The 27,157-nt window shown below is 57.3% G+C and overlaps 1 protein-coding gene across 1 annotated transcript in view; it reads left to right on the top strand.

The window, feature by feature from the left end:
* The first annotated feature begins 416 nt into the window (after positions 1 to 416).
* PRKCD (protein kinase C delta) overlaps positions 417 to 27,157 on the top strand; it is a 29,812-nt gene continuing 3,071 nt past the window's right edge. The window contains exons 1-18 of the mRNA XM_058726569.1: positions 417 to 647; positions 4,386 to 4,499; positions 16,563 to 16,696; positions 17,805 to 18,004; positions 19,326 to 19,386; positions 19,558 to 19,720; positions 19,811 to 19,842; positions 21,166 to 21,251; positions 21,543 to 21,672; positions 22,354 to 22,454; positions 23,135 to 23,222; positions 23,442 to 23,539; positions 23,712 to 23,885; positions 24,075 to 24,166; positions 24,756 to 24,818; positions 25,840 to 25,978; positions 26,142 to 26,330; positions 26,934 to 27,062. Coding sequence (XP_058582552.1) covers positions 16,582 to 16,696; positions 17,805 to 18,004; positions 19,326 to 19,386; positions 19,558 to 19,720; positions 19,811 to 19,842; positions 21,166 to 21,251; positions 21,543 to 21,672; positions 22,354 to 22,454; positions 23,135 to 23,222; positions 23,442 to 23,539; positions 23,712 to 23,885; positions 24,075 to 24,166; positions 24,756 to 24,818; positions 25,840 to 25,978; positions 26,142 to 26,330; positions 26,934 to 27,062 — 1,860 coding nt within the window. The 5' untranslated portion in view covers positions 417 to 647; positions 4,386 to 4,499; positions 16,563 to 16,581. The remainder of the gene's footprint in view (positions 648 to 4,385; positions 4,500 to 16,562; positions 16,697 to 17,804; positions 18,005 to 19,325; positions 19,387 to 19,557; positions 19,721 to 19,810; positions 19,843 to 21,165; positions 21,252 to 21,542; positions 21,673 to 22,353; positions 22,455 to 23,134; positions 23,223 to 23,441; positions 23,540 to 23,711; positions 23,886 to 24,074; positions 24,167 to 24,755; positions 24,819 to 25,839; positions 25,979 to 26,141; positions 26,331 to 26,933; positions 27,063 to 27,157) is intronic.

Here is a 27,157-nt window from a genome sequence, read left to right as displayed (position 1 = left end):
GTGGGGAGAGAGAGAGAGAGAGAGAGAGACCGGGCGCGGCGGGCCAGCTGGCCGGTGGGGAGTCCCGGGCGTGGGCGCTGGGAGCTGGGGAAGCCCCGCCGGCACCTCCCAGGCTACGGTGTGAGAGGGGTGGAGAATGGGGTGGGGGGGTTGGAAGAGCGTCCTCCTCCCGCGGGCCTCAGCGTCCTCCTCTGTAAAGTGGCGCCCCTTCTGAGGGCTGGTGCGCGCGCCAAGGGTTGGCAGGGGCCGAGGTGCGCCGGGACCGGCCGAGAGTGACCGGCACCGGGAGGAGGAGGCCGGGACCCCCTCCTCTCCGCGGCGGGGGCGGGGCCTTAGGGGGCTGGCCCTTGTGAAGGCGGGCCCTGAGCGGGGGCGGGGCCGTGGCAGGCACCTGGGTGAGGTCGCGCCGCCCCGCCCCCTTGCACTTCCGTGTGCAGCGGCTCGAGAGAGGGAGGCTGCGGCACCGGGATCCCCGGAGCGACCCTCGGCATCCGCACGCAGCGCTGAGGCCCGGACGGGACTCAGCGGCCTCCGGGCCCGTCCCGGTCGGGCCCGCATCGACCCCCCGTCCTCGCGCGCGCCCCGGAACGGAGCAGGGAGCTGGACCCCAGACGTCGAGACCCCTGGCGCCTGGAGGTGCGCGGGAGGTGAGTGAGGGCCGGGACTGGACGAGGGAGCCGGGCTACCCTTAGGGCGCGCCGCCCCTCCCTTCCCCCTCTCCAATCCGGTTCTCGTTTCCAAAACTGTGAAACTGAGCCGCGGCCAGCGAAAGTCCCCGCCGCGCTCCGAGACCCGCCGGTGCCTCCGTCCCCGGTCCGTCGGTCTGTCCCTCCGTTCAGCGGTACGGGCCGAGGCCCTCTCGTTGGTCTGCTCCCGGCCCCTCTACCCGCCAGTATGTCCCTAGACCCTCCGAGCGTCCGCCCGTCCCCGTCGATTCCCTGGGGCCCTCGGTCGGTCCATCTGTCCCCACCCCCTCATGTGTTCCCGCGTCCGCGTCTTCCTAATCTTGATCGGTCTGTCCTTAGACCTCCGCGTGCCCCACCCCCACCGCACCTCCCGCCGCCCCTGGATCCTGTCCTCCCAGAGCCGCGCCCCCAACCCACGCTCGTCGCCCCCTGCCGGTCCCGCCGCCTCTCCTTTTCTACCGCCGAGCAGAAGCCAGGCCGCCCGCCTTGCCTCGCCGCCCGCCCCTGGGTCCCTGCCCGGCCCAGCCGGAGCGGCGCCTCCTTCTCGCTCGCTCTCTCCTTTCAGTCTGGGTGTCTCTCTCGGTCTTTCTCCATCTGTCTCCGGCTGGGCGTGGCTCCAGTCTCCACCATCCCCCTTACCGCCCCACCCCTCTGCCCCTCTGAGCCCCCTCGCCTAGAGGCCCCTTCCAGGTCCCGTCGGTCCTAGCCCCTCCGCAATTCAGACGCCACCCCTCCCCCCGTGGGTCCCGGCCAGGTGAGGGGAGAGAGTGGAGGAGATTCGGGGTGAAGAGGCTGGAGGTGGGCACCGTCAGAACTGTCCTACTTCTCTGACTCTCATTTCCTCCCGTGAGAAGGGAGAGCCCCACTGAGCCCCCCACTCACACCTGGTCAGAAGGATTTGCTGTGCTTAAGGGCATCCCCTTCTCCTCTGGTCCCTACGCTGTACGGTTGGACTTGACTCCTTGTAATGAGTTGCCTGTATCTGGACATGTAGGTACATTGTGTGTCTGTGTCTGCCTGTGTGTTCTTTGTCGCTGTGTCTGGAACTTGCCTCTGTGGTCTTTTCCCACCTGTGTGCCTTCCCTATGTACATGTGTGTATGTCTGTGTGTCCTGAGGCTCTGTGTGCCCTTCGCAACTCTGTGTGCACTATGTCTTGGTGTGTTCTTTATCACCAGACTCCCGTCAATGTGTTGGGGTGTGTGTGTGTCTTTGTGTACCTATGTGTCCCTTGTGTGCCTGGACAGTCCTATGTTGTACACTGGGCGTGCCATGGTGACCCACTGGCCAAATACATTTGAGCTGTTAGTTTTGGGAGCCTTGTGTTAGAGTGTTACCCCACCAGGCTCATGTGTGTGTCTGAGTGTGGGTACGTGTGTAACACTCATTCTTCCTCTCCCTCTGCTACTGAGCCTCTGTGACCAGGCTGACCTGGTCACCAAGGGAGGGGACTGGTCCCTTGAGTTTCCTTGTTCCTGCTGTGGACTGAGTTGGGGTGCGGTGGACAGGCCGGTAGAGGGCAGTCCTGTGTGTGTGTGTGTGTGTGTGTGTGTGTGTGTGTGTGTGATGTAGAGGTGTTTGGACAGCTATACCTAGCTATAGGCTGGTATAAGGGATCTGGTGTGTTCAGAACTGTGGCTGGGCGAGACTGGTGAGTGTGTGACTGGTGGGAGACTCACAGTCTGACTGTATGAAACTGCCAGTCTGTGTGCTAGGGAGTCCCTATGATTGTAGGGAACTGAGAGTGTGGTGCCTGTGCCCCGAGGTGACAGTGCTGGGCGGGAAGGTGAGAGCCCCAGTGTGTGTGAGCATGTGGGAGGCTGTGAGGGTGTGGATGTGCATGGGGCACCTCAAGGCCAGCCCTGGTTCCTGAGGAGTTGGGGAAGGCCTCTATCTCTTGCCTTCCTCTGCCCCCCAAGTTGAAGGATACCTGAGGGCAAGTCTTTGGGTTTGCAGTGCTGTGACCAAGACATAGGGCTCAAATACTCACTGTGCCTCTTACGGGCGCAAGACTGGGGCTAGACCTCTCTAAGGCTGAGTCCCCTTATCTGCAGAATGGAGAAAGTTGCTGTGAGGACTTGAGGTCCTGTGGCAACAGTCCTCTAACACAGGCTTGCTTGTCAGAGCTCAGCACATGCTAAGTCTTATTTGGAGACCACTTTCCCCTGCCTACTCTATGGTCTCCATTTTCCTGAGAGCTGGGCTAATAAAAGCCCAGATAGTCCCCCACCCAGTTTCTTTTCTGTGATGTGTCTGGTGCCCCCTCCCGTGCCCTTTACCAGACTGCTTTCAGAAGGGCTGAGGGCTGGCAGAGACCCCAGCAGCCTTATTCAGCCACTTGACACCTGCCCAGTCTCAGCAACACTGATGGGGAAGAAGGGGCTCGGGGTGGGGGTGGGGGGTGATTTGGAGCTTGACTGCAGGATGCTGACACCATTTAGCTGCCACAGCTAATTGGAGTTTAAATTAAAATTAGAAATAAAGTACAGACAAGCCTGAGGATGCCTCAGTCCCTAGGGAGTGGTGATGGGGGTCTTCAGTGGGAGGAGGAGCTCACATCTTGGGGAGAGGAATCTTTCGTGGAGGCCCAGGCCTTCAATTTTTTTTTTTAAGTTTATTTATTTTTCACAGAGAGAGAGAGAGAGAGAGAGAGAGAGAGAGAGCATGAACGGGGGAGGGTCAGAGAGAGGGAGACACAGAATCCAAAGCAGGCTCCAGGCTCTGGCCCTCAGCACAGAGCCCGAGATGGGGCTCGAACTCACAGACTGTGAGATCATACCTGAGCCAAAGTCGGACGTTCAACCAACTGAGCCACCCAGGTGCCCCGAGGCCCAGGCCTTTCAGCCAGGAGACCTGGGACAGCTTGCTGCCTTTGCCATTCCTTCCTTCTAGGATCTCTCTGGGCCTCGGTTTTTTTCAGCTGTATAATGGGCACAATATTAATGTGAGAATCACCTGAGCTAAAAGGTGTAAAACAAAGAATAAAAAAGTGTCACGAGGTACCTGGGTGGCTCAGTTGGTTGAGCATCCAACTTCTGATATCAGTTCAGGTCGTGATCTCCTTGTTCAGAATCGAGCCCCTCGTAGGGCTCCGTGCTCAGCGTGGAGCCTGCTTAAGATTCTCTCTCCCTCTCTCTCTGCCCCCTCCTTCAAAATAAATAAATAAACATTTTTTTTAAAATGTCACTATTCATTTGGTACTCCCAAGGTGAGTCTAGCACAGGAGCTATATCATGCCGCATCACTGGGGCCTCAGAACCACCTGGAGAGATGTAGTCTCCTCATTTTAAAGATAAGATAAACTGAGGCTCAGGGAAATTACCCCAGGCCACAGAGCAGTGGCTTCCCCAATTGCCACTAGGTCTCCTAAGTCATAGGGCAACCTCTTGCAGACAGGAAGATTAGGACAACCTCGGGCGGACAGTGGGAGCTTTCTTGCTGCGTCTGCAGTCTGGAAATGCTCTGAGGGCTGAGACACAGCGATCCAACCCCTAGCGTGGAGAGGACATGGGGCCGGTGCCCTGGAGAAGTTGGGCCCAACACTCCACTTCACAGAAGAGAAAACTGAGTCCAAAGAGGCTGAGGTCTCAGAGCCAGATGGGGCTGAGCCGGGCCTGCGTTGGCTGTTCTGGGGCTGACTGATGGGGAAAGCCTGTTTGGCAGTGCCTCCCAGCTCAGCTGTTGCCTCTTGTTCCTGCAGGTCGGCCTGGAACTGGCCCAGGTGAGGGCAGCGGACCTACTTCTGGTGGTGGTAGTGTGGCGGTGGCCGCAGCGGGAGCCAGGACTGAGGGCAAGGGGGAGCCAGGAGCTCCAGGTAAGACTGGATCCTCCTAGACAGATGGACATGTGGACAGTGTGCTGAGGTGGCCTTCCTCTTTGGGCTCCTCCCTGTCTGCTGGGGCTGGGGCTGGGGCTGGGTCGGGTAGGGGAAGGGTCACACAGAGTCCCTGGGTTGAGTGAGGGGCCTGGGTGCCCAGAGCGGGCAGCAGTTGGCCTTGCCTATGAGGGCTCCCTGCCTGACTCTGGCTTTTGGCCCAGGGAAGACTGTGGCCTTGGAGCTCAGAGGCCTGGGGCCCACCGGCCGTCTGGGGTGAGGAGGGGTGACATTTTGCTAGTCAGTTAGAAAGAAGGCGGGGTATGTGCCAAGGGTTCAGGGTGGATGTATCAGCTTTTCTATGGCCTCTTGTCTCTGCCTCAGGCTGTTCTCATCATCTCACAGGGAAACTGAGGCTTGCCCTGGGCCCCACAGTGGGTTGGACACCAAACTGAGAATGGAATGAGGTCTCTCCTGAGTTCTTTTCCACATCCCAGTTCCCTCATTTGCCCATCCTCTCTGGGGTGAAGGAGAGATACACAATTCTCCTCCCCAGCCTCCAGATTCTGGGTGAGTTAGGCAGTCTCTAAGTAATACTGGGAAAGGCTGCACTCTCTCAGGCTCCTTATAAAGCTAAAGATTCCTTCTTTTGGGGCCAGACCTCCTTCCTTCTGCCCTCATTATAATGAAAACAACCCTGAGAGTTACCTATCGAATGTCCAAAGTTCAGTGGATAAGATTCTGGGGTGTGATTGGGGGGGGGGGGGTTGCTGAGGGCACTTGGAACCTAGGGAGTGACAGTGGGGAGGGGTGGCAAAGGTGGTCTTTCCTCAGGGAGACCTCCCTGATCAACCCCTGCTCCTGCCCCTACTGCCCTACTCCCGCCTCTACTGGTATCTACAGATTTTCAGGGGGCAGCAGGGGTGGGGGATGGTGGTGAATAGATCAGTGGGGGCTGGGCTCTCAGAGCTTAACTTGGAGGGGAAGGAGGGCAGGAGGGCAGGGCCCTGGCTCCTGGGATGGGAGTGGGGGCTAAACAAGGGGAGGGTCATCATTGGGTCTGCTGTTTATTCAACTTACCATCAAACCTGGTGAGGGGAGGAGGTGACGTGTCCTTGGCGGGCTGGAGGCCTCTGCTACCTGAGGTCAGGGATCCACCGACTCCCAGCACTGAGCCCCATTCCCTAAGAAATTCAACCAATTAGTCTTGGAGCCAGCCCACTTTCAAAGCTCAAACCTCACCTCCCAGCTGGCGCAGACACAGGTATGCTCACACAGGGATATAGAAACTGAGCTGCCCTCTGCGCCCAGGCCTGCACACCCTCAAGTGCCCACACACGCACTACACATGCGCACACACATCCACAGGCATGCTCAAACACGCACTCGGGTGCTCGGCCAGTCACCCTTGCATTCAGAAGCCTGCCCACACATACCACACTGCCCATCCTGGGTCAGGAAATGGGGTCCTTGGTCAGGGTCACAACCCAGCTTGCGTCTGGCACTGAGGGTGAGGTTTGAGGTGTGGTTGTGACCACAGGTGCTCCAGGGGGCTGGGCCACACCAGGAGGTGGGCTCTGCCTGCCCAGGCATTCACCAGCCATCCTGCTCACCTGGGCCAGACCCCCACCCCGGCTGACCAGGACTCTAGGGGGTGGGGGGAGGGATGATGGGGGACGACTTCAGCTGTGCTGGCACCGTTTGTGGCTGCTGCCGCAGAGGAGGAAGTGGGCTGCCTGTGGTCATGGGGCTAAGGTGCTCAAAGGTGGGTGGGGGTCCAATCAGTTCCTCTGTCCCCGCAGTGTCAGTGCCCACAGCGGAGTTGCTGGGCTCTGGCGACTGGGAGGCAAGCAGGGTACTTCTCCCAGGGCGATCTGTACACTTTCCAAGGCCTGGGCCCAGGGAGAGATCTGTCCATCCGAGGTGTTTCCGGAGGCTCACTTCCCTTGGGCTGCCCAGGAAGTGGTTTCAGAGTGGGACTGACCAGCCGTCCGGCTGTGGCCTGCCCCGCCCCGGCCTTGCCTGTGAGGGGAGCAGTGCCTGACCAGTGGGTTAGGCTGACTGACCAGGCTTCCCACTGCCAGGGCTGACCAGGCCTTGACAGAGGCTCGAGGAGAGGGCTCGGGGAGCTGCGGCTATGAAGTTCCCTGCAACCCCCATCACCCCAGCTCCTCCTTTCCTCTGAGCTCAGAGGCTCAGAGCGCTAACTCTGGCAGGCAGAGCTGCGTCGCGTGAACTGGCGTCGGCTGGGTTACGTCTCAGGGATTAGCCGGCTCCAAGCTGTACGAATGAACTTGGACAAGTGGCTTTGATGCCTGGTGCCTCATCTTCCTTCTCTGACAGATGAGACAATGATAGCATCCATCTTCCTGCGGTTGTGCCGGAAGCTACAGATAATGTATGCAAAGTAGCTAGCATCTTGCCTGGCACTTTATTAGTGTTTAAGGGGTAGAAACTGGAGTTATGTAAAGCACTTAGCACTCAGTTTGTGGTAACAATCCCCCAAAACAGCAAGTGGTACTGATGGTGGGGTTATTATTGTCTGAAGGCCTGGGCACTGGCCCAGTGTCACAGGGCCAGGTGGCTGCACAACGCGGCTGAGAAGCCAGGTCTCAGGCTCCTTCACTCCCGCTCTGTTCTGCCTCCCGGTGGCAATGCTGCAGGGTGGGGAGGGTACGTTCCATGTCCTCTGAGGAGAGGAGCTGCAGGGCAGAGCAGCTGTGCCCACTCAGCAGCCCAGCCCCCTCACTCCCTTTCAAAGGGAGGAAAATAGATCTCATGACAAATGGATGCAGGGAAGAGAAAGGCAGCTGCCTGCTGCCCCCTCAGCCTCCCCTGGGCCCCTTCCCTGACTCTGGTCCCCTGCGGGACGTTGGGCCTGGAGAAACTGACGCTGGTGATGGGGGGTGGGTGGTGAGCCCTCCTGCCAGACTGCCTGCCCTTTGGACCCCTGGAGTCAGCCTGTGGACTGGGAAGGGGGTAGACATCTGGGGATAGAAACTCCCCCTACACACATGTCCATACATACATCCTTGACACGTGGCAGCTGGTGACAGGGACATGCCTGTGCTAGGGACAGGGAGGGGAAGCCCTTTGCTCTCCAGGGCCCAGAGGCTGGGGGCCTCGGGTGTTGGTGTGGTAATGATAGTGGTATTGTAGGCGGGGGCCAGAAGACTGGAGGGCTGGAGATTGGCAGGGACCTGGGCTAGGAGTTTTGAGTGAGGGCATATCCTGAAGGTTTAGGAGCAAGACTTCTGCAAGCACCAGACAGACCTGGGTTCGAATTCTCACGTGATATTTACTGGCTGTGTAGTCTTGAGCCAGGGACTAGACTGCTTTGAGCCTCAGCTGCCTCATCTGTGAAATGGGAAGGTCAAGGAGTTGTCCATTTGAGACCTGAATGATAAGGAGCCAGTGTGTGTTTCAGAGGAGGGGCAGGAAGACAGAATAGCAAGTGCGGAGACTCCTAAGCGGGAAGGAACTTGGCTGTTCAGGGAACTGAAAGGGGTCACCGTGGCCTGGGGCAGAGGAGTGAGGGGAAGGCAGTGGCCGAGGAGGTCAGGGAGGGTGGGTTAGGCCTGGGGGAGGCGCCTAGGCTTATTGGGAAGGAAAAGGTAACCATTAGGGACTTGGGCAGGGAGTGACGAGATCTGCCTTAGTTGCTGGGGCAGAAGGACTGTGGGGCCAGAGCAGAGGATGGAGAGCAAGCAGGTGCAGAGCCTGGGGAAGGTGATGGGGTGCCAGGATGGGGACAGCGGTGGACAGAAGAGATGACTTCAGGGTAGAATGCAGCACAGAACTGATGGTGATGCTGTGTGGGGAGGAGGGTGAACCCCCCACCTCCTCTGGTGTCATGGGGCCAGTGCTGGCCCTGCTAGGAGATGAGGGGACACTTGCATGGGGACATGAGGAAGCCTGGCTCAAGTGCATTTGAGTGTCTCTAGAGCATGGTGAGCTTGGGGAGGCAGGTGGGCCCACAGGCAGGCCTGGAGTTTGTGGGACCTGAGCTGAAAGCAGAGACGTGAGAGTCGTGCAAGCCTGGGCTGGGGAGGACGGGGTTCGGCGGGTCTTTGGTGGGAAAGTTCAAGAGGCCCTCGGTATGGGGTTGGGATGGCTGTCCCTCAAAGGTCCCTGCCAAGGTGCCCAGGAGGGCAGGCTTGCGGTGGCTGAGCCACTGTTTTCACAACAGCCCCGGAAGCTTTGGATCATGTCACTGGCTTGTTGGGTAAACAGGCACAGTGGAGCAGCTAGATCAGATGCTTGCTTGGTGTGGGTTGCAGGGGCTGGGAGCCCGGACTAGGGTGGAGGGAGACAGGAGGATTGCAGGGCCTTCTAGTACTAGGGCTGGAGAAAGCTTGTGGGTCTGAATTATCAGTACAGGGAGACCGAGGCCCTGAGAGAGAGAGCACCTAGCCCAGGGTCTGCCAATGGTCTCAGGCTGCCTTTGCCAAGCCTGGTCTTTTCCCAGAGCAGCAGTCCAGAGCAGGGCATTACAGGGGTGGGAGGCTTGAGAGAGCCCCTTTACCACTGATCCTGGTGACAGGACGGCTGGAAATGGGCAGGGGGGCAGGTGTGGAGAAGACAGGTGTGAGGGTGGAGGTGGTGATAAGGATGATGGTGCCAGGTCTTGCACTCAGCACAGCCTCCTAGGCAGGGCAAGATCATTCCCTTTTACAGATGAGGATGCCAGGGCACCTTTACCAGGCTCACAGGACACCAAGGAACAGATCAGGTCTGAACTAGACCTGTCCAACTCACACCCAGGCCCCTACTCCTAAGTTCCTGTGTTCACTGCCCGCCATGGGATGGCACGCCATGGCCCTGCCTCTCTCCCGGCTTCTCCCGATCCCCAGATGGGGAGGCGTCATCCGAGCCCTGCTCCTCTTGTGGTGATGGGTGGCAAAAGCCTTAGGCGCCCATTTCACCTTCTCCCAAACACAGAGATTAATGTCAACTATGGGGAGCACCATGGGAATCTGGAAGGAGGCCTCTGGGGGTGCAGAGGGACAAGGTGGAGGAAGTAGACTCGGGGCCCACCTCTTTGGAGGCTGGAGGAGGAACCATTCCCACCCCCAGGCACACGGACATGCCCTCACCCCACAGGAGGCCAGGTGGCCAGTTCCAGAGTTAGAACTGGAGGGTCCCTCTCTGCCTCCCCACGGGGCTGCCCCATCGGCTTTGTGGCTTTGGGTGAATTGGTCTCTTTTTGTTGAGTTCTGCTCAGTGAGTCTGAGCTCACTGGAGGTCATGTGTGAGGTACCTGGCGTGGCCGCCCCACCTGACAGGTGTGAACCTTCCCCTCCTTCCGTGTGCCAGGCCTCGGACTGCCACCTGTGACCCCCGGTCTCGTCCTCAGCCTCCGCTGTCCCCTCAGACGGGTGGGCGGGGAGGCCTGCCCAGTGATGTATGCGACTGGCCCACTTCTTCCTCTGTGCACTTTGGACTTTGCTCTGGGCCAGGAGGGACTTTCTCTGCCTCCTTCCGTGGAGAGGCCCAGCCTGCCTGACACCCAGCTGCTGTTTCCCTCCTTAGCCGTTGTGCCCCAGGGGCTGTGGTCGAAAAGGCTACATTTGGACATTCCTGGTGCCAGACCCTAGCCAGACGTGTGTGGGTGCTTCCAGACTTGTGTGTTTATCCCTGTGTCTGCCTGGAATATCTCTGTCCATTGTGCTGGTGATACCGTGTGTGCACACAGATCTCTCTGTGCTTATGAGTGCATGAGGGTATCGATGTCTGTCAACAGGTGACAGCGGTTGTGGGGGGTGGTGTTTCTCAGTGTGTGTCACTGAGTCATCCTAGGAGTGTGTATGTGCCTGTGGTTACAACCATCTGTGTGTGTGTCTAACTGCAAGCAGGGTTCCCCATGTGTAACTGTGTGTTTGGGTTGGTGGGTGTGCCCGTGTGTGCACACGTGTGTGGTTATTCTGGGAAAGACCCTCATGTACCCCCCACCCCAGCTCTTCACAAAGGCCCCCTTGTCCTCAGTCCTGCCGTGAAGGGGCCTTTGTTTCTCCCTCAGGGGGTACCTGGAACTCTCCCTCTGACTGAGCCCAGGGCTTCCCCAATCCTAGGACTAGCTGAGTGACTCAAGGCCTGGGCCTGGCATGGACTATGCCCCCAAGAAGGTCCTATCCTCACCCCTCCCCTTACCATGTGCTGGCAGGAGTGAGTGTGAGCCAGTGACAGCCAGGGTCCCAAGTCTTGCCTCTCAGACCCTTCCAGATCCTCTGACTGGCTGGGCCAGCTGCACCCCTGCACATCTCTCAGATTGAAGCCTGGTCCCCATTCTACCCCAGCCCCTCTCGCTCCCTTCCACTCACTACCTGAGCAGCAGTCATATCCTCCTCTGTAATTACATATTTATGTGACTGTCCCCTACCTTCCTAGCTGTGAGTTCCATGGCCCAGTATGTCTTGTCACTGTGGTGCCTGCTGGCTGGGCCTGAGGAGGGCTGGACTGGGCCTTTGGGACTTAGAGCCCCCACCCCATCGTGTGCAGAATTATGTCACCACCTGTACGTACTTTCCTGGGAAGAGGGTCCACATCTTTCATTGGTTCTCAGGGTATGACCACCCCTTTGCAATTGCAGAGGCTTCATTCATTGAATGAAGGCAGAGGCCTTCATTCACAGGCCTCACCTGTGATTCCCACTGGATCCCTGTGGACTGGGTCAGCCTGGCAGAATGATTTTTGAATGTCCCCAGGACATTCATATGTGTGGCCAGAGCTGAGAAGCCCAAGACAGGGATTGAGACAGTGCCCAGAGAACAGACCCAGGTCCTCAGCATGCACTTCTCAGACAACTGCACGGGGTACCTGTAGTGAGTACATGAGGCAGGGGAGAAGCTGGCTTCCTGATTCCCCAGGGTTGGCCTTTAGAACTGTCTGCAAGGATATGTAGGAATTCAGGACATTCTGGCTGAGGGAATAGCATATGTAAAAGAGGGGGCTTAAAAGCGAGACAGGAGTTCACAGAGTAGCCAGAGGTGAGACCTGAGGTGAAGCAAGCCAGGGCCAGGCTGAGGTCTGGGGTTTCTCCAAGGGCAGTGGGAGCCCAGGAGGTTTCATGGGTTGGTGGTGACTGGTAGGGGTCGCTGGGGAAAGGGAGGAGAGTCCACTGCAGTGGTTGGTCTGTGAGGGGCGGGGCAAGAAGGAGCACTCGTGGGGGTTGAGGGTTGGGAGCAAGTGTCTGGACTTGGCCATGATCTGAGACCATAGCTGGTCCTCCTCCAAGACAAAGCTGGTCATATGGAGGCTGGGGCACAGGCCCTGGTGGAAGGGCCTTAGAGGGGACCTTGCTTAGCCCTTCCCCTCCCCCACCTCCTGCTCTTCTTGCTGAGCCCATTTCCTGGGTTGTGAAACCCCTGTGGCCTCTCTGACTTGCTTCCGTCTGGGAAGGCCATCTGGGGAGGCCATCCTCCCTGCCAAGCCCGGCTGCCTTGCCCTGTTGCTGCTCTGCCAGAGTCAGCCCTGCTCCATACTACTGATCACACTGCCTTTCACTCGCCTACCCTCCCACTCCCTGGGCCTCATGTGTCCTCCCTCCTTCATTCATCCTTTTAGGCCCAAGTGGGCTAGACCTTGAACTACTCCCCAGGCCGGGTCTGTATCCCGAGGAAAGCCTGGGCCGACACTGCCTCCACTTTGCAGCCACCTCCACCCAGCCTTGACTGGCAGCGGGTGGTGCCTTCCATGGGCAGGCGACAGGGGCTGGCCCCAAGATTGGGCAGATATGTGTGGGAAAGGGTTGCATGGGAGGAGGGCGTCTTTTGCCCCAGCAGGTGCCCCGGCTCTGTTTGCTTGCCTTTCTCGACCTCAGCTGCCCCCTCTTATTTCTCTGGCAGATTTTCTGAGGGAGCCTCCATCTATGTTTGCACACACTCCCCAAGAGCCTGGCCAAGTCTCTCTTCTTGGGGCCCCACTTTGCTCCTCGGTCCAGTGGGCATGTCCCTGTGGCCTATGAGACAGAATCCAGTGCCAGGGAAGGACCGGAGTAGAGGGGCCAGGTCGGGTCTGGGGACCTGGAGACTCTCATTGCAGGACCTCATTCTTGGTTTCCCCCTCCCTGCAAAGAGGAGATGGGCGGGTCAGTGTCTAAAGGTCCATCTCTTAGATATGTTTTGACTTAATGGGTTTTATTTTTCACCTTTAACAAAACTGTTATTGAACAAATTACACATGATTGCTGTGGAAGAGTTAGAAAGTACACTTCTATTCCGGTTGGCACACCTCAGGCCATGTCTCCCACATCACCCCCATTGCTGGAACACACTCATGGGCGTACACGTGGATGTGCAGCATGCACACTTGTCCTCTGTGCCCCAGGAGTCCTCACCAGTGTGGTCACTCTGCTCACCTCAAGGTTGGCCTTGTCCACTGCCCTGGACGGCCTGGGAGTACATTGCCCTGGAGGAGGTGACCTGCCTGCTCTGGTCCTGCCCAGCACCACCTTTCCTTACCTCTGGGTGGCTGGTCTAGGGTGGGGTGGGGAGCCGAGTCAGTGGGCCCTCATGCCTTGGGACTGGAATCTAGTATGGCCTAGGCTTCCCCAGGTTTTGAGCACCAGAGGCTGGCCCAAGGGGCTGGGATGGGCGGGAAGATAGAATTCAGGGGTCTGTACCACCCTCATACAGAAAAAGAAGAGGTCCTCAAGGTCAGGTCTAGGACCGGCCCAGAGGGGGTTGAGCAGATAGACTCTGATTAAGCACAGGGCACCACTCTCCTGGTGCCCTTACCCCTCTCCTCGTTTCCTCTGTCCTCAGTGTCTGTGTGTAGTGCTTGGCACATTTATCTGTCTGTACCTTTGCTCCCTCTTTCCCTTTGTCTCTTCTTCCTGACATGGTATACGGGAAAGAACATCGGCTGCAAGATGCAGGCCTGGATTCAAATCCTTCTACCACTTACTGGCTGTGTGACCTTGGGCAGGGAGGGCATTTAACCTCTCCAAATCTGTTTCTTCATCAGTAAAATACCCACTTCCAGAACCAGCACGGACACGAAGTGAGCTAAGGCCATTACAAGGTTAATCTGGTGTGTGTTGGTCTTAGGGAAGGATGATCCTTCTTATAAGTGAGGGTGCTGAGATTCACCCCCAGATCCTCTGACTCTGTGTCCGGTGCTCCCCCAACTTCATAGGGCTGCCTCTGCTATGGGCTGAAGAAATTGGAGAGTAGAGATTAACAGCCCACTGCTAGCTGGGAAAGGCCTGGCTGGCCTCAGCCGGCTCTGAGGGGCAGGTCCCCATGGAGGTCTGTGTGGGATCAGCCCTTGCCACTTCCATGGCCTGGCAGAGCAGCAGTGAGGCTGAGCCAGTGGCCTTCCTTTGGGGCCTATGGGCCTGGGCCTATTTGCATGGGGGCTATAAATAATCGGCACACCTTGCTTTTGTGCTGTTACTTCAGTCCCTGGTTTCCCCACCAGTGTTCAGACTGCAAGGTAGATGGGCAGTGCTGGCTTCACTGTGCAGGGCCCAAGACCTCTCTCAGGGTCACGTGGTAATAGAAGAAGATCCTGGTTCACGGTGTCTGTCTCCCTCCTGGGGTCTGGGCTGTGCAGTGGGGTGGAGGGCCCATGCCCTAGTGTTAGTCTACGAAATTGGGGCTTGGGTGACCCAACCCTGGGGTTGCTGCTGAGTAGCCCCATGGGTCCCCCTCCTCATGGCACTGCGGCCTGGCTGTACAGGTTTGGGGCCAGGGCTGGGGCTTGCTGTGGTTACGGTTTCCCTCCAGTGGCTTCTAACTGAGCAGCAGCTGCTCTGAGTGTGATCATTGGGTGCTGGAGTGCAGGCCTGATTGGCGGCCTGCGAGGCTGGGCTCTGCCTCACATTCCTGGGGCTTCTCTGATTCCATCTCCTCCATGCAGCCCCCTGGGGTGGTCCCCATGGATAGAGGTGGGTGAGGTCATGGAGCCTGGGACCATCTGGACTGGGCCCCAAGGGGAGGCGGTGGGGAGGCATCTTGACCGCTTGGCTCAAATGCCCAGATCATTTTGCCACCAAGGCTACCCTGACCCCCTCTCTCGCAGGAACCCAGGCCCCTGCAGCGTGACTACTGCTCCTTTGTCCCTGCCTGTGTGACCACTCAGCCCTCATCCTCTGAGACACTCAGAAAGCCCGTCAGTGCCCCACCCTGGGTCCCAGGGTTATCCTGTTGGGAAGCACAAGGCCCAGCGTGTCTGCTGGGGTCGGGCCTGGGAGTTGTGGATGCAAACTTGTGGCAAACACGTGCTGTGCAGGGGCCCTGCCAATCATCTGGACCCCCCAGGGAGAACTCGGCCGGGTGCTCCACACCTTGGGTCCCCAGGCCAGCAGGGTGGCCTCACGAAGGGCACGATGTCCTTTTTGCCCGACAGTTTGGGACATTCACCCAGATTCACTCACACACACACACACACACACACACACACACACACACACACACAGCCAGCCTGGCCCATGCAGCCTGCTCTCTTTCCCATTCACATTAGCTCAGTGCCCACTTTTTGCTACCCACTCACACCTTCAGACACTCCAGCTCACACACTCACACACGCTTGAGTTCTGGGAGGAGCCAGCAGCCCCCCACGGCCGGCTCCTCCTCCCTGCTTACCAAGAGGTCATAGTGGCTGGTTTGGCTGGTCTTACACTGAAGGCTTTGGGACCTGAGCTCAGATGTGAGCTTACACACCCATTCTGGCTCCTTCTGAGTAGGAGCCAGGCCTGGGCAGGGGACGTGGTGGGGTCTGCCTCGCCTGGCGCGCCTCCCCTCTCCCCTGGCTGCTGGCCTCAGAAGACCGGCGGGGCCCCTGGGCTGGGCTTCAGGCTGAGGTCAGTGTTTCCTGTGAGCTCATCTGGGCTGGGAGCTCTCGGCAGACCCGGCTGCTACTCTGGCTGCCTTGTGGAGGAGCTGGGGGAGCTATCCCGGAGGCAGGGCGGCTCTGGCATATTCACATGTATGTGGGGGGGGGGGTGGTCTAGGGGCACGTGTCTGAGATTGCCGCCACGCTGGCTTACGTTCAATATGGAGTGAGTACATACGTATGTGCATGTACATGAGTGAGTGTTCGTTCAACCATGTTTATGGAGCAGCCTCGTGTGTGGGGCCCAGAGCCAGTGTCCACGTAGGTGTATGAGGGTACACCCAGGGGCTTGCACATGTGGCCCTCCTCCAGGAATAACAACCCAAAAGACCCTCAGGGTCACCTCCTTTAGTGACCCTTGATTTGAGGAAGAGCAAGGAATAGGGCGAGATGTGGGGGTGACCTGTGTGGTTTAAAAAACAAATTCAGTGTTACGTTCAACATTAAAATAGTTTTATATTTGGGAAAAATTAGTTGGAAAGCGCAGGCAACCTCTGTAGGATGAGGGGCACCTGACCCAGAGGGGCTGGGGTTCAAAAGGTCAGGGGTGAGGGTGGGGCCTTTCCCTGCCCTGGTCCCTGAATGAAGTGGGTGCTTAATTAGTGGAATCTCAGCTTTAGCTTCTGGCTCAGCCTCAGGGTTTCCGTTTTTCCATCTGAACGGTGGGGGTGGTCATCTTAGCCCTATTTGTCCTCCTGGGTAGTTATGAATAAAAAACAAACTTCGAAAACCAAGAAGATCTGCAAGGGAACAGGGTGCAGGGAGGCGGGGGTACCGTCCTGCCCATCTTGGCTGGCACTGACGTGCTGGAGCCCAGCATATACCGAGTGCTCAGCACATAGTATGTGCACAGGAATTGGCTGTTACAGGGGGCCTTAAATGAGTCCCCAAATAAATGACTCATGGTCACAGACTCAATGCCTCCAGGGTCCTGGTAGGTTTTGGAAAGGAGTAAAAAGGGGGCCCCTGGCCTGGAGTAGACTGGCAGGGGTGCCAGCCAGCTGTTGCCCAGTGTGCTTGAGGTCACATCTTCATTTTACCAGGGATGCCACAAATCCAGACTTCCAGAAAACTTCTCAGTTTTGACAACGGCAACTAGAACTAGCGCCCTGTAAGCACTAACTCAATGGGCCAAACTCAATGCGGAGAGAGTCCCCTGGGGGCACCCGAGCAGCGCCTCCTGGGACTGTCCCTTGCTGCCCGGCCTCACCCATTCTGTCCGTACAGCCGTACTGCAGGCCCCAGCATGGCACCGTTCTTGCGTATCGCCTTCACCTCCTATGAGCTCGGCTCCCTGCAGGCTGCGGACGAGGCCAGCCAGCCCTTCTGTGCCGTGAAGATGAAGGAGGCACTTAGCACAGGTAGGACTGAGAATCCAGGCTCGGTGGGAGGCCCTGCAGGGCCCATGCCTTGTTCCCCTAGAACTTCCGAGGGATACTTCTCTTCCTCATCCTCACCTCCCGGCCCAGGCCAGCTGTGGATGTAGGACCGTGGAGACCACCGAGTGCCCGTAGGGCCTCTAGCACTGGCTGTGTAGAGCCTTCTCCAGGGTGATCGTGGGGTGGAGGTGGGGGGGAGGGGGGATTCTGGCTCCTCCCCCATTGGTGGGTTCACCCAACAATTTCCTCATGCTCATCTGTGCCAGCCCCTGTGCTGGGCACTGAGGACACTGCCATGCTCCAGGGCTGACTTAGCCCTGCCCTCATGGGGCTCACAGTCAGGTGTGGGAGCCAGACAACGAGTCCCATGACAGGGAAGCCCACAGGAGGCACTGTCCCAGGCTGGGCTCAGCAAGGTCCTCCTGGAAGAGGCAAACATCTCACACCATTCCTTCTTGCTTCTGTCCTCACTTGCTGAGCCCCTGGCTCATCCCTTAGGTCCCAGCTGAGCTGTCCCTTCTTCCAGGAGGCATTCCCTGACCCTTAGGCTGGGGCATGCCACCTGACCATGACCCAGAGCAGGTCTAAAGCCCTGGCCTTGCCTTCTTCAATCTCATCACAGCTGTGATTTAACATTTACTTGAGGAATTAATGGGCTCATGTCTCTGCCCTGGACCGGGCTCTAGGGAGACAGGCACTGTTTTTCACTTTTCTTTCTGTCGTGTGCTTCACCTCCAAATGCCAAGGCTGGCATGACGGGCCTCCACATGTGTTCACTGAGTGCATGAAGGGAGGTGACAGCTAAGTGGGGCTGAGGAAGAGGGTCACAGGAAGAGGGAAGAGCAGGGGCTGGGATGGGACCTAGCAGGGCTTCCTAGAGGAGCTGCAGGCAGCTGTGTGCTCTGGGGTGTGTTAGGAATGACATGAGGCTGGGGAGGTGAGCAGAGCACAGTTGTGAAGGCGGGGGAGTGGAAGTATCAGAGGGAGAGCCAGGAGGATTCTCTCCGGCTGAAGGCTATGGGAAGTCTGGGGGTGGGGTGGTGGGACAGAGGGACCCCAGCCGGACCTTGCCTGCCTGGCCATGTTGCAGAGCGCGGGAAGACACTGGTGCAGAAGAAGCCCACCATGTACCCCGAGTGGAAGTCCACGTTCGATGCCCACATCTACGAGGGCCGCGTCATCCAGATCGTGCTGATGCGGGCAGCCGAAGAGCCGATGTCTGAGGTGACAGTGGGTGTGTCGGTACTGGCCGAGCGCTGCAAGAAGAACAACGGCAAGGCCGAGTTCTGGGTGAGGACGTGAGGGCTGCAGCGTGTGCACGCACGTGTGTGGGCCCCTGGGTGAGCCTGGCTGCGGGGTGCAAGTCCTGTCTGGCCACTGGAGCAGCTCTGCGATCGGTGCTGGCTCTGTGATTTACCAGATCCCAGCCCTTCTGAGCCCAGTTCTGAATCTGTAAAAGGAGAAGCTAGCAAAAGACCCCACCTCAGGGTCATTTGTTCAGGTGACATGAGTCACTGGATGCCAAGGGCTTATTGTAGCGCTGGGCACATAGTAGGTGCTCAAGGGAGCCATCCTTGCCATTGCGACTACTCTTTTCCCTTTTAATTTTGTGAAAGCACGATATGCACAAGGTAAAACATTTCAGAATGTATGGAAGGGTATGTCCTGGCCCCACCACCAGGCACCGCACCCACTTCTCAGAGGCCCCCATTGTTCCAAGTTCTGTTTGGAGCCTTCACAGATATTCCAGGCCCAGGCAGGCATTAGGGAACACACTTATGTCTCCTCAACGGTGAGGAGGTGGGAGAAAGGGAAGGCTTATGGCCATCACTCACCTGCTGAGACCTGGACTTTGCACACGCATATGGCCATGTGGCCCTCATGGCCACGGGATGTCAGCGCTGGCAGAGCACCTCTTGCCCCCTGGGGTTACATGTGGGCTCCTGCATCCAAGATGTCCCCACTGGAAAGACACTATGACTGTGAGGGACTCTGGTGAGCCTCCAGTGAGGTATGAAGGGGCCAGGAGAGAAGTTGACCTAGGGCTGTACGAACACTTGGCTGGTCAGGTAGAGATACTTGCTGTGCTGTCTGTCTACTCCACCAAGAAACGATATCAGTCACCAGGCATGGGTGTTGGCAGAGGTGAAGGTCCTGCCAGAAGCAGCCAGTCTATGTGAGGAGGCTGGGCATGCAGAGACTCGGACACAGAGAACCAGTGTGGGTGTCTCAACACGCATGTGTCTGTGTCTCTGTGTGTGCAGGGACTTGGGGGTGTGGGGGGGCATTCTAAGATCCTTGTTAAGGGGGCATCCAGGAGTGGGGGTGGGGAGTTTCCCTTCCCACTCTGTTCCTGGGCCATGTGGCCGGGCTGGGTGTGGGCTGGATCTTTTCACTTCCCCAAATGTAATAATACCTCTGGGTAGAGGGTGGGGGCGGGGCTCAGGGGCGGGGCCGTGCCCACACTGGGCAGACAGGTGTCTGGCTAGGCTGCCAGGATTCCCTTGGCCTTGGGGGACCAACCATGGGGGCGGGTTCTGAGTCCAGCATGGCTGGAGCCCGCCCTCATTGACCCCCCACCCCCACCCCTTCCCTACCCTCACCCCTGCAGCTGGACCTGCAACCCCAGGCCAAGGTGTTGATGTCTGTGCAGTATTTCCTGGAAGACATAGGTAAGACCCTCCCTATCTGGGCTGGGGGTGTAGGTTCAGAGGCCAGAGCCAGGACAGAACCTTAGGGAAGCAGTCCCTGTGGGCAGTCTGTCCAGGGCCACCCTGGGAGGGACTACAGGAATGTTACCCTTTCCGGGGCTGGGGCTGACGTCACTACTCCACGGCCGCCAGATTGCAAACAGTCTATGCGGGGTGAAGACGAGGCCAAGTTTCCAACAATGAACCGCCGTGGAGCCATCAAGCAGGCCAAGATCCACTACATCAAGAACCATGAGTTTATTGCCACCTTCTTCAGACAGCCCACCTTCTGTTCTGTATGCAAAGACTTTGTTTGGTGAGGGCTGGCTGTGCCTCCTGAGAGTGGGGTCTGGGGAGGGAGGGCCCCACACCCAGAACTCACCCTGCCTGGGGATTTGCCTTTCAGGGGTCTCAACAAGCAAGGCTACAAATGCAGGCGTAAGTGTCTCCACTGCCCGGTCTGTTTGCACACGTGTGTCTGCCAGTACCTGCGTGCGTTCTCAGGAAAGCCCATGTCCCTGTGCAGGGATCACATGTCTAGACTCTGTGTGCTTGCATGCGTGCATGTGAGATTTTCCACGTCAGTGTCTATGTACGAGAACCACACTCAGTGGGTGCATGAGTGGGCTTGCTCTGGCTCATGAAAGCCAGTTCTCTGTGTCTTTTCCCAGGCTTTGGTGCAGTATTTACATAGAAATCAGCCAATGCTACTTATCACGGCTCTTTTCCCCTGCAGAGGCTATTAGACCTTTTATAGTATACCCTTGGCTGCACATGTGCTTCTGTTTAGACATGTGTGTATATGGGTACACACATATAAGACACCTCCACAGTGGTGCTGGTTCTGAACACAAGCTCTGGGGGCACCTGGATGGCTCAGTCAGCTAATCGTTCAACTTCGGCTCAGGTCATGATCTCATGATTCATGGGTTCGAGCCCCACATTAGGCTCTGTGCTGACAGCTCAGAGCCTGGAGCCTGCTTCGGATTCTGTGTCTCCCTCTCTCTCTGCCCCTCCCCCACTCATGCTCTGCCTCTATCTCAAAAATAAATAAACATTAAAAAAAAAAAATTGAGCACAAGCTCTGGAGCCAGATGGCCTGGGTTTGAATCCTAACTCTGCCACTTCCTATTTGTAGGGCCTTAGAGTGACTTAACCTTTCTGTGCCTCAGTAAAATGGGGATAATAGCCTTTATGAAGATCAAATGGGATAAAATATATAAAGCTGCAGTTTAGGTGACTAGTACATAGTAAGCATTTTATATAGAGAGCGTATTGTCATTATGCAGCAGTGTGTATATTCTGGTGTCTTTGTGGTGGTGGTGGTGGTGGTGGTGGTGTGTGTGTGTGTGTGTGCGCATGTGTGTGCATGTGCATGAGAGAGCTTAGGACCCGTTTGCTGTCCCAAGCATAGCAGAGAGACAGGGGGCTCTCTGCCTGCAGTCCTCTCACTGCAATACTCTGTGCCCTCATTGCTGCCCCCACTGCCCACTAGGACCCCTTGAACCTTCCCTAATCTCTGAGATCCTCCAATTGGCCCGCCCTCCCTGCTCCTCCCCTTTCCAGGCCCCTCCTGCAAGGGCAGGCAGGAGGAGAGAAAAAGCAAGCTGTGGGCCCCAGGCGTCTGTGGGGTGAGGGTGTGGGCGATCAGGGAGAACAGTGGCTTTGTATAGAGGGCTGGACTGGGCCAGTGGGCGCCAGCTCACAGCTCTGCCCCTCCTGGTGCCTTCCCATCCCCCTCCTGGCCTGTGCCTCCTCAAGAATGCAACGCTGCCATCCACAAGAAATGCATCGACAAGATCATCGGCCGGTGCACCGGCACCGCAGCCAACAGCCGGGACACCATAGTGAGGCTGGGCCCAGGGCGGGGGACCTGGGGGGGCTTGGCCAGCTGGGAGGGATTTGGGTTCTCCCCACCCCTTCCCTGTGGAGCTTGTCCTTCTCCCCATTTTTCTTGGTTGCCTCCTTGGACTTCCAGATTGCCCAGTTCCTGTACCTTCCCCCTTGCCCCCCCTACCCCATGGCCCAGTGGAGCCCTTTTGAGCATCTTGCCATGCACGGGGTTGAGGAGAACTAGGGGTTGAGGAAGAAGCTAGAGCTGGCATGTGACCCTCAACCTGTGACACTCTCCTTCCCAGTTCCAGAAAGAACGTTTCAACATCGACATGCCACACCGATTCAAGGTTTACAACTACATGAGCCCCACCTTCTGTGACCACTGTGGCAGCCTGCTGTGGGGGCTGGTGAAGCAGGGACTAAAATGTGAAGGTGCGTGCCACCCAGCTCCGGGGACTAGGGCTGGGCAGGAGGGCACTCCCAGCTGGTGCCTACCCACCCAGACCTCCTAAACTCCCACTAACTAATGCTGCCTTTGCCCCGCTGCTGGGGAAGGCCTTGATGTCCCCTCCCCACTGGCTTCCCCATTTACCTGCTGTGTGACCAGGAGTCCCCACTGCTCTGAGCTCAGTGTCCTCAAGTGGAAGATAGGGGTAAGAGTAGAGTAGGGCCCAGGGAATCACTGAGGGACAAGCAGGCGGCAGGTGTTGAGCAAACACGTTTCACAGACCCCTTCCCTGGCCCCAGGCTTTAGTGAGGCAGAAACAGGGGGCCCCCTGAGAGGAAAAGTGGCTTGTCTAGGTTGCCCTAGACATTCTTTGAAGGGTTTAGAGTTAGGTCTCCTATCTTGTGCCTTTTTTTTTTCTTTTTCTTCTTTAACGAAAGATTTAAAGCACTCACGATGGCTTCAGATGCATTTTTTTTTTAAAGACCAGAAACCCAGCAGACTCCACCAAAGCCCTGCTTCCTCCTGCTCCCTCCTCCCCTCCTCTCCTCCTCTCTGCACTTCTCTGAGCCTGGGGGAACGGGGACAGTTCTCCCAGAGCCTGCCGGCAGCCTGTCAGGCCCTGCCTGAGCGGGGGCCCTGATGGCCCTGTGTCTGCTTCACCCCAGACTGTGGCATGAATGTGCACCATAAGTGCCAGAAGAAGGTGGCCAACCTCTGTGGCATTAACCAGAAGCTCTTGGCTGAGGCGTTGAACCAAGTGAGCCAGGTAGGCAGACACGGTGGGAACCCTGGACACAAGGTGGCAGGATTGGGGGTGGGCCGTCAGGGCTCATGCTACTATTAGAGAACCCTGGGGTGTGGAGTGGGTGGGCAGCATTTGTATTCATGACCCCACTTCTGGAAGATGTAGTCCAAGAATTAGCAGAAGGCGGTGGGCTTGTTCTCATATAAGAAATTATTCAAGTGGTTGTGTACTTGGTGAGCCCAGAGGACCACAAGGTTGGAATGCTTGGAACTAAGAGCCCTTATTGTGTGTATGTTTTATGTGTTGTGTATGTTGTGTGTTTGGGTGTGGGTAGAGCTTGAGAAATGCCATAACACTTTAAGGTAAGATTCTAGAATCAATTACCAGTGAAGGCAACACAAATAATCCATTGAGTAAGTGGTGGGAGGATTCAATGTACAAAATTTTCTTTCTATTCAGTGCCTTCCAGGCCATCAAGGTATCCCTGTGCTACAGGGTGTGTGTGTGCGTGTGTGCGTGTGTGTGTGTGCGTGAGTGTGTGCGCGCGCGCGCGCTCCCTGGAGTCCTGGGCTTTGCCCCTGCTGTCCCCCATTGGTTTTGAGAGTGGAGTCATGGATGGTTGGGGTTCTCCTTCTTGGCTGAGAGTTCTGATCCTGGTATGACTGACTGGATGTCTCCCTAACCTCTACCCTCTCCTCCAGAGACCCTTCCGGAAGTCAGAAACAGAGCCTGTTGGGATCTACCAGAATTTTGAGAAGAAGCCAGAAATCTCTGGAGAAATTGTCGCAGGTGAAGCTGGGCCCATTTCCCTCCAGAAAGTTCCCACTCCCCACTAGGACCCAAGATGGGACCCAACCTCCCTCTACTGTCGAGACCTGAAGGGAGACACCACCCCTGGAGAGGGAGTCCCTTCCTCTTTGAGGCCCCTTACCCCACCCCACCACTTGGCCCCAGGGGAGGGGACTCAGCAGACAGACACCTGAGTCTAAAGTGCCATCTCTTGGGCAGACAATGGGACCTACGGCAAGATCTGGGAGGGCAGCACCAGGTGCAACATTGAGAACTTCACCTTCCACAAGGTCCTGGGCAAAGGCAGCTTTGGGAAGGTAAGGGGCTATTTGGGCCCTGGGGCAACTCAATGGACCTGGGCCCAGGAACCCAGGAGCCCAGGGGCACCTGCATCCCACCCTACCTGGCTTCTTCCTGATGGGGTACGGTTGTGGTGTCCTAGCTTTTGGCCTGGCCTTCCCCCCGCTCGACATCCTGCCCACCCATCAGGTGCTGCTTGCAGAGCTGAAGGGCAGGAAGGAGTTCTTTGCGGTCAAGGCCCTCAAGAAGGACGTGGTTCTGATCGATGATGATGTGGAGTGCACCATGGTGGAGAAGCGGGTGCTGGCACTCGCCTGGGAGAATCCCTTTCTCACCCACCTCTTCTGTACATTCCAGACCAAGGTACCCAGCCCTCCCACTGTCATTGTGTCTGGAGCCACAGCCCCCCTTGGCCTCCCAGCGGGGCCATGTCTCCCCTGCTTGTGTCCTCCAGGGCAGAGTTGTCCCCTAATTCCTTCCGCCCTTGGTAGCCCTCAGTAGAGTTGCTTCAGCCCTTTTCTGTGCCTCTGCTCACCGCTCTTTCCACCCCAGGACCACTTGTTCTTCGTGATGGAGTTCCTCAACGGGGGGGACCTGATGTACCACATCCAGGACAAAGGCCGCTTCGAGCTCTACCGTGCTACGTATGTGAGGGACCTGTGGGGGGAGGAGCCCTGCTGGTCTGCCCTCTTTTCCTTCTTCCCTGTCCCTGGAGAAGCCAGCCTGGGCTAGAGCTGGGCTTGGAGAGATTTGGGGTGCCTGGGGCTATCCCCACCATATGGGAAGCCACGGGTGGTGAGTGAGCTCTGGCTGACAGCACAGCACAGGCGTACTGGGGTCCTGTCCCCTGCTCCTTGAGCCTCAGCCTGGGCAGCCTTGCAGATGGTAATGCTGTACAACACAGGACCCCAGACTAGTATGTACCCCTTCCCAAACTCTGTGGGGTGTGTGTGTGTGTGTGTGTGTGTGTGTGTGTGTGTGTGTGTATGTCTGTATAAATGTATACACTCATGACAGAACTGTCTCATTTGGAGCTTTTCCTTAATAATTTTCTTTTTGGTTGCCAGGCCCCCTCCCCCTCTTGCCTGATACAAGATGTGCTTAATCAGACCCAGGTGGCCCATGGGGTTTTTTGCAGCATTTCCTGACCCTGGGGATAGGGGTGAGGGCCCAGGAAGAAGCAGGGGTTGGTCACGGAAATCCCAGAACACTTCGTCTCTCTCTGTCATCCAGGTTTTATGCAGCCGAGATCGTCTGTGGACTACAGTTTCTACACAACAAAGGGATCATTTACAGGTATGAGGAGGGGAGTGGTTGGGAGCCTTTCAGGAGGGAAAGCTCCAACCCATCATATCCCCCACAATGCTCTGAGTGAGGCCCAGCCCAGCCATGGCCCTATCTCTGCTTAGAGTCCGTTGTTAGTTGGGTGTTTGCCTAAACCTCCTACTCCATTGCTGGGATTCCTGTGGCCCCTCTGCTGAGGCTGGCCCAGCTCCAGGCACTGGGGACTCATTGCCCATACTTGGTTCCACTGGCGGGAGTACGCACTGCCTGGTAGTGTCTCCCTTCCTTGGAGCAATCGATCTTGCTCCGAGGCCCCATCTGAGCAGTCTAAGCTTCCATCAGTAGGGACTGGTTCCATCAATTCTCACCTAATAAATGACAGTACCGTCCTGCAGTGGATTAGTAAGGACCCATCAGAAAGGCTGACTGAACTCTGTGCACTGATGTGGGATGGGGCTAAGCTACGTTGCCAGGTGGGTTACTAATCCGTGGGACAGTGTGCCTTGAATATTAGGATTCAGGATTTAGAAGGTGGGGGCGAGCGGCACATGGTGATGTGCTTGTCCGTGCCTGGGATCGCTCTGGGTATCGAGGTTAGGGAAAATGGACTTTGTGCTGTTTGCCCTTCTCTGGTACTTGTTACTGTGTGCGTAAATTACCTCCTCCAACCACAGACTGTGTAGAGCAGATGTGGTCCCCGCCCTCATGGAGTCAGACCAAACTGAGCTCGGGGCCGCCTCCACCGCTGACCAACTAGGTGACCCTGGGCAAGTGACATCACCGCTCTGAGCCTCGATTTGGGCTTTAGGAAGTAGGATGGTGTATATCCAGCATGTAGCACACCAGCAGGTGTTTTGCAGGGAACACCCGTTTTTAGCACGTCTTTCTCCTTCTGCATCCTTGCTCTTTGTCATTCCCTTGTCCCCTTGGGGAGATTCCTAGGCTTACAGGGTTGGAAATGGGGCCATGGGGGCTGAGGGGAGAGGAGGAGGATTGGTCCCTGATGACTCCCTTTCCCACACCATCCTCTCAGGGACCTCAAGCTGGACAACGTGATGCTGGACCAGGATGGCCACATCAAGATCGCCGACTTTGGGATGTGCAAGGAGAACATCTTCGGGGAGAAACAGGCCAGCACCTTCTGTGGCACCCCTGACTATATCGCCCCCGAGGTGAGTGGGCACCGTCCTAGCCACCAGCCCAGTGAGATACCTTGTCTCAGTGGGGGTGGGGACTGTGATGTCCGAGCCACAGCTAGGAGGGTGAAGAGGCCTGGTGGGTGCTGCGCATGCCCTGGGGCACCTCTCAGCTCCTGCACCCCTTCTCCTGCCCCAGATTCTGCAGGGCCTGAAGTACTCATTCTCCGTGGATTGGTGGTCCTTTGGAGTCCTTCTCTATGAGATGCTCATTGGTCAGTCCCCCTTCCATGGTGACGATGAGGACGAACTGTTTGAGTCCATCCGTGTGGACACACCACATTATCCCCGCTGGATCACCAAGGAGTCCAAGGATATCCTGGAGAAGGTGGGAGGCCCCGGGCTGGGCTGGCTGGGGCAGGGGTCAGTACACATTCAGATCGTGGGATGGCCAGAAGCCCCTCATCTCTGGAATGGTAGCCTCACTGATGCTCTGGTCCTAACACACTGGGGGGTATCGCTCGCTCTCTGTGTTCCCGGGAGCTCCTGAGTCCACTGCGCCGAGTCAGCCTGGTATGGTGATTATGAGCTTAGGGTCATAAGCTGAAGCTCAACTGAGTCTGTCTCCTTGTCTGCAAAATGGAGGCTACAGGGGAAACTGCCTCACAGAGTTTTTGGGAAAAAAACCATAAACGTGTGGTGCTCAGGTCTATGCCAGGCAGACAATAAACACCCAATGAACTCTACTGCTTTTAAGCACGGTCCCACCAGCAGGAAGTCCTGGCAGCCCTACTCCATGGACTGTCATCTCTGAGGGGCCCAGCGGTGCAGCGGGGCCAGAGAGGACCCTCTTGGCTCCAGGGACCCTGGGTTGTGCTGCTGGGTTGGACTAGACCCACCTGGGCACCCCTGGGCCTGCTCGGGGGGTTTGTGGAGGCTCTGGCCTCCCTGCAGCCCTCAGGTGCTAACCAGGGCCCCTACTGGATTGCAGCTGCTTGAAAGGGATACAACCAAGAGGCTGGGAGTGACAGGGAACATCAAAATCCACCCCTTCTTCAAGACCATCAACTGGACTCTTCTGGAGAAACGAGCCGTGGAACCGCCCTTCAAGCCCAAAGTGGTACGTGATCCCACTCCCATGGGGGCCCCTACTGGATGTTGCCCTCCGCTGCCTTCCTGTTGGGCATCTCCTTTGCTCTGCTTCTCTCTTGCTTC

The sequence above is a fragment of the Neofelis nebulosa genome, chromosome 4 (genome assembly GCF_028018385.1).
Source record: "Neofelis nebulosa isolate mNeoNeb1 chromosome 4, mNeoNeb1.pri, whole genome shotgun sequence".
In the NCBI taxonomy this organism is placed as follows: domain Eukaryota; kingdom Metazoa; phylum Chordata; class Mammalia; order Carnivora; family Felidae; genus Neofelis; species Neofelis nebulosa.
Note: the sequence above shows the minus strand (reverse complement) of the source record. Positions and strands in the feature narration are given on the sequence as shown.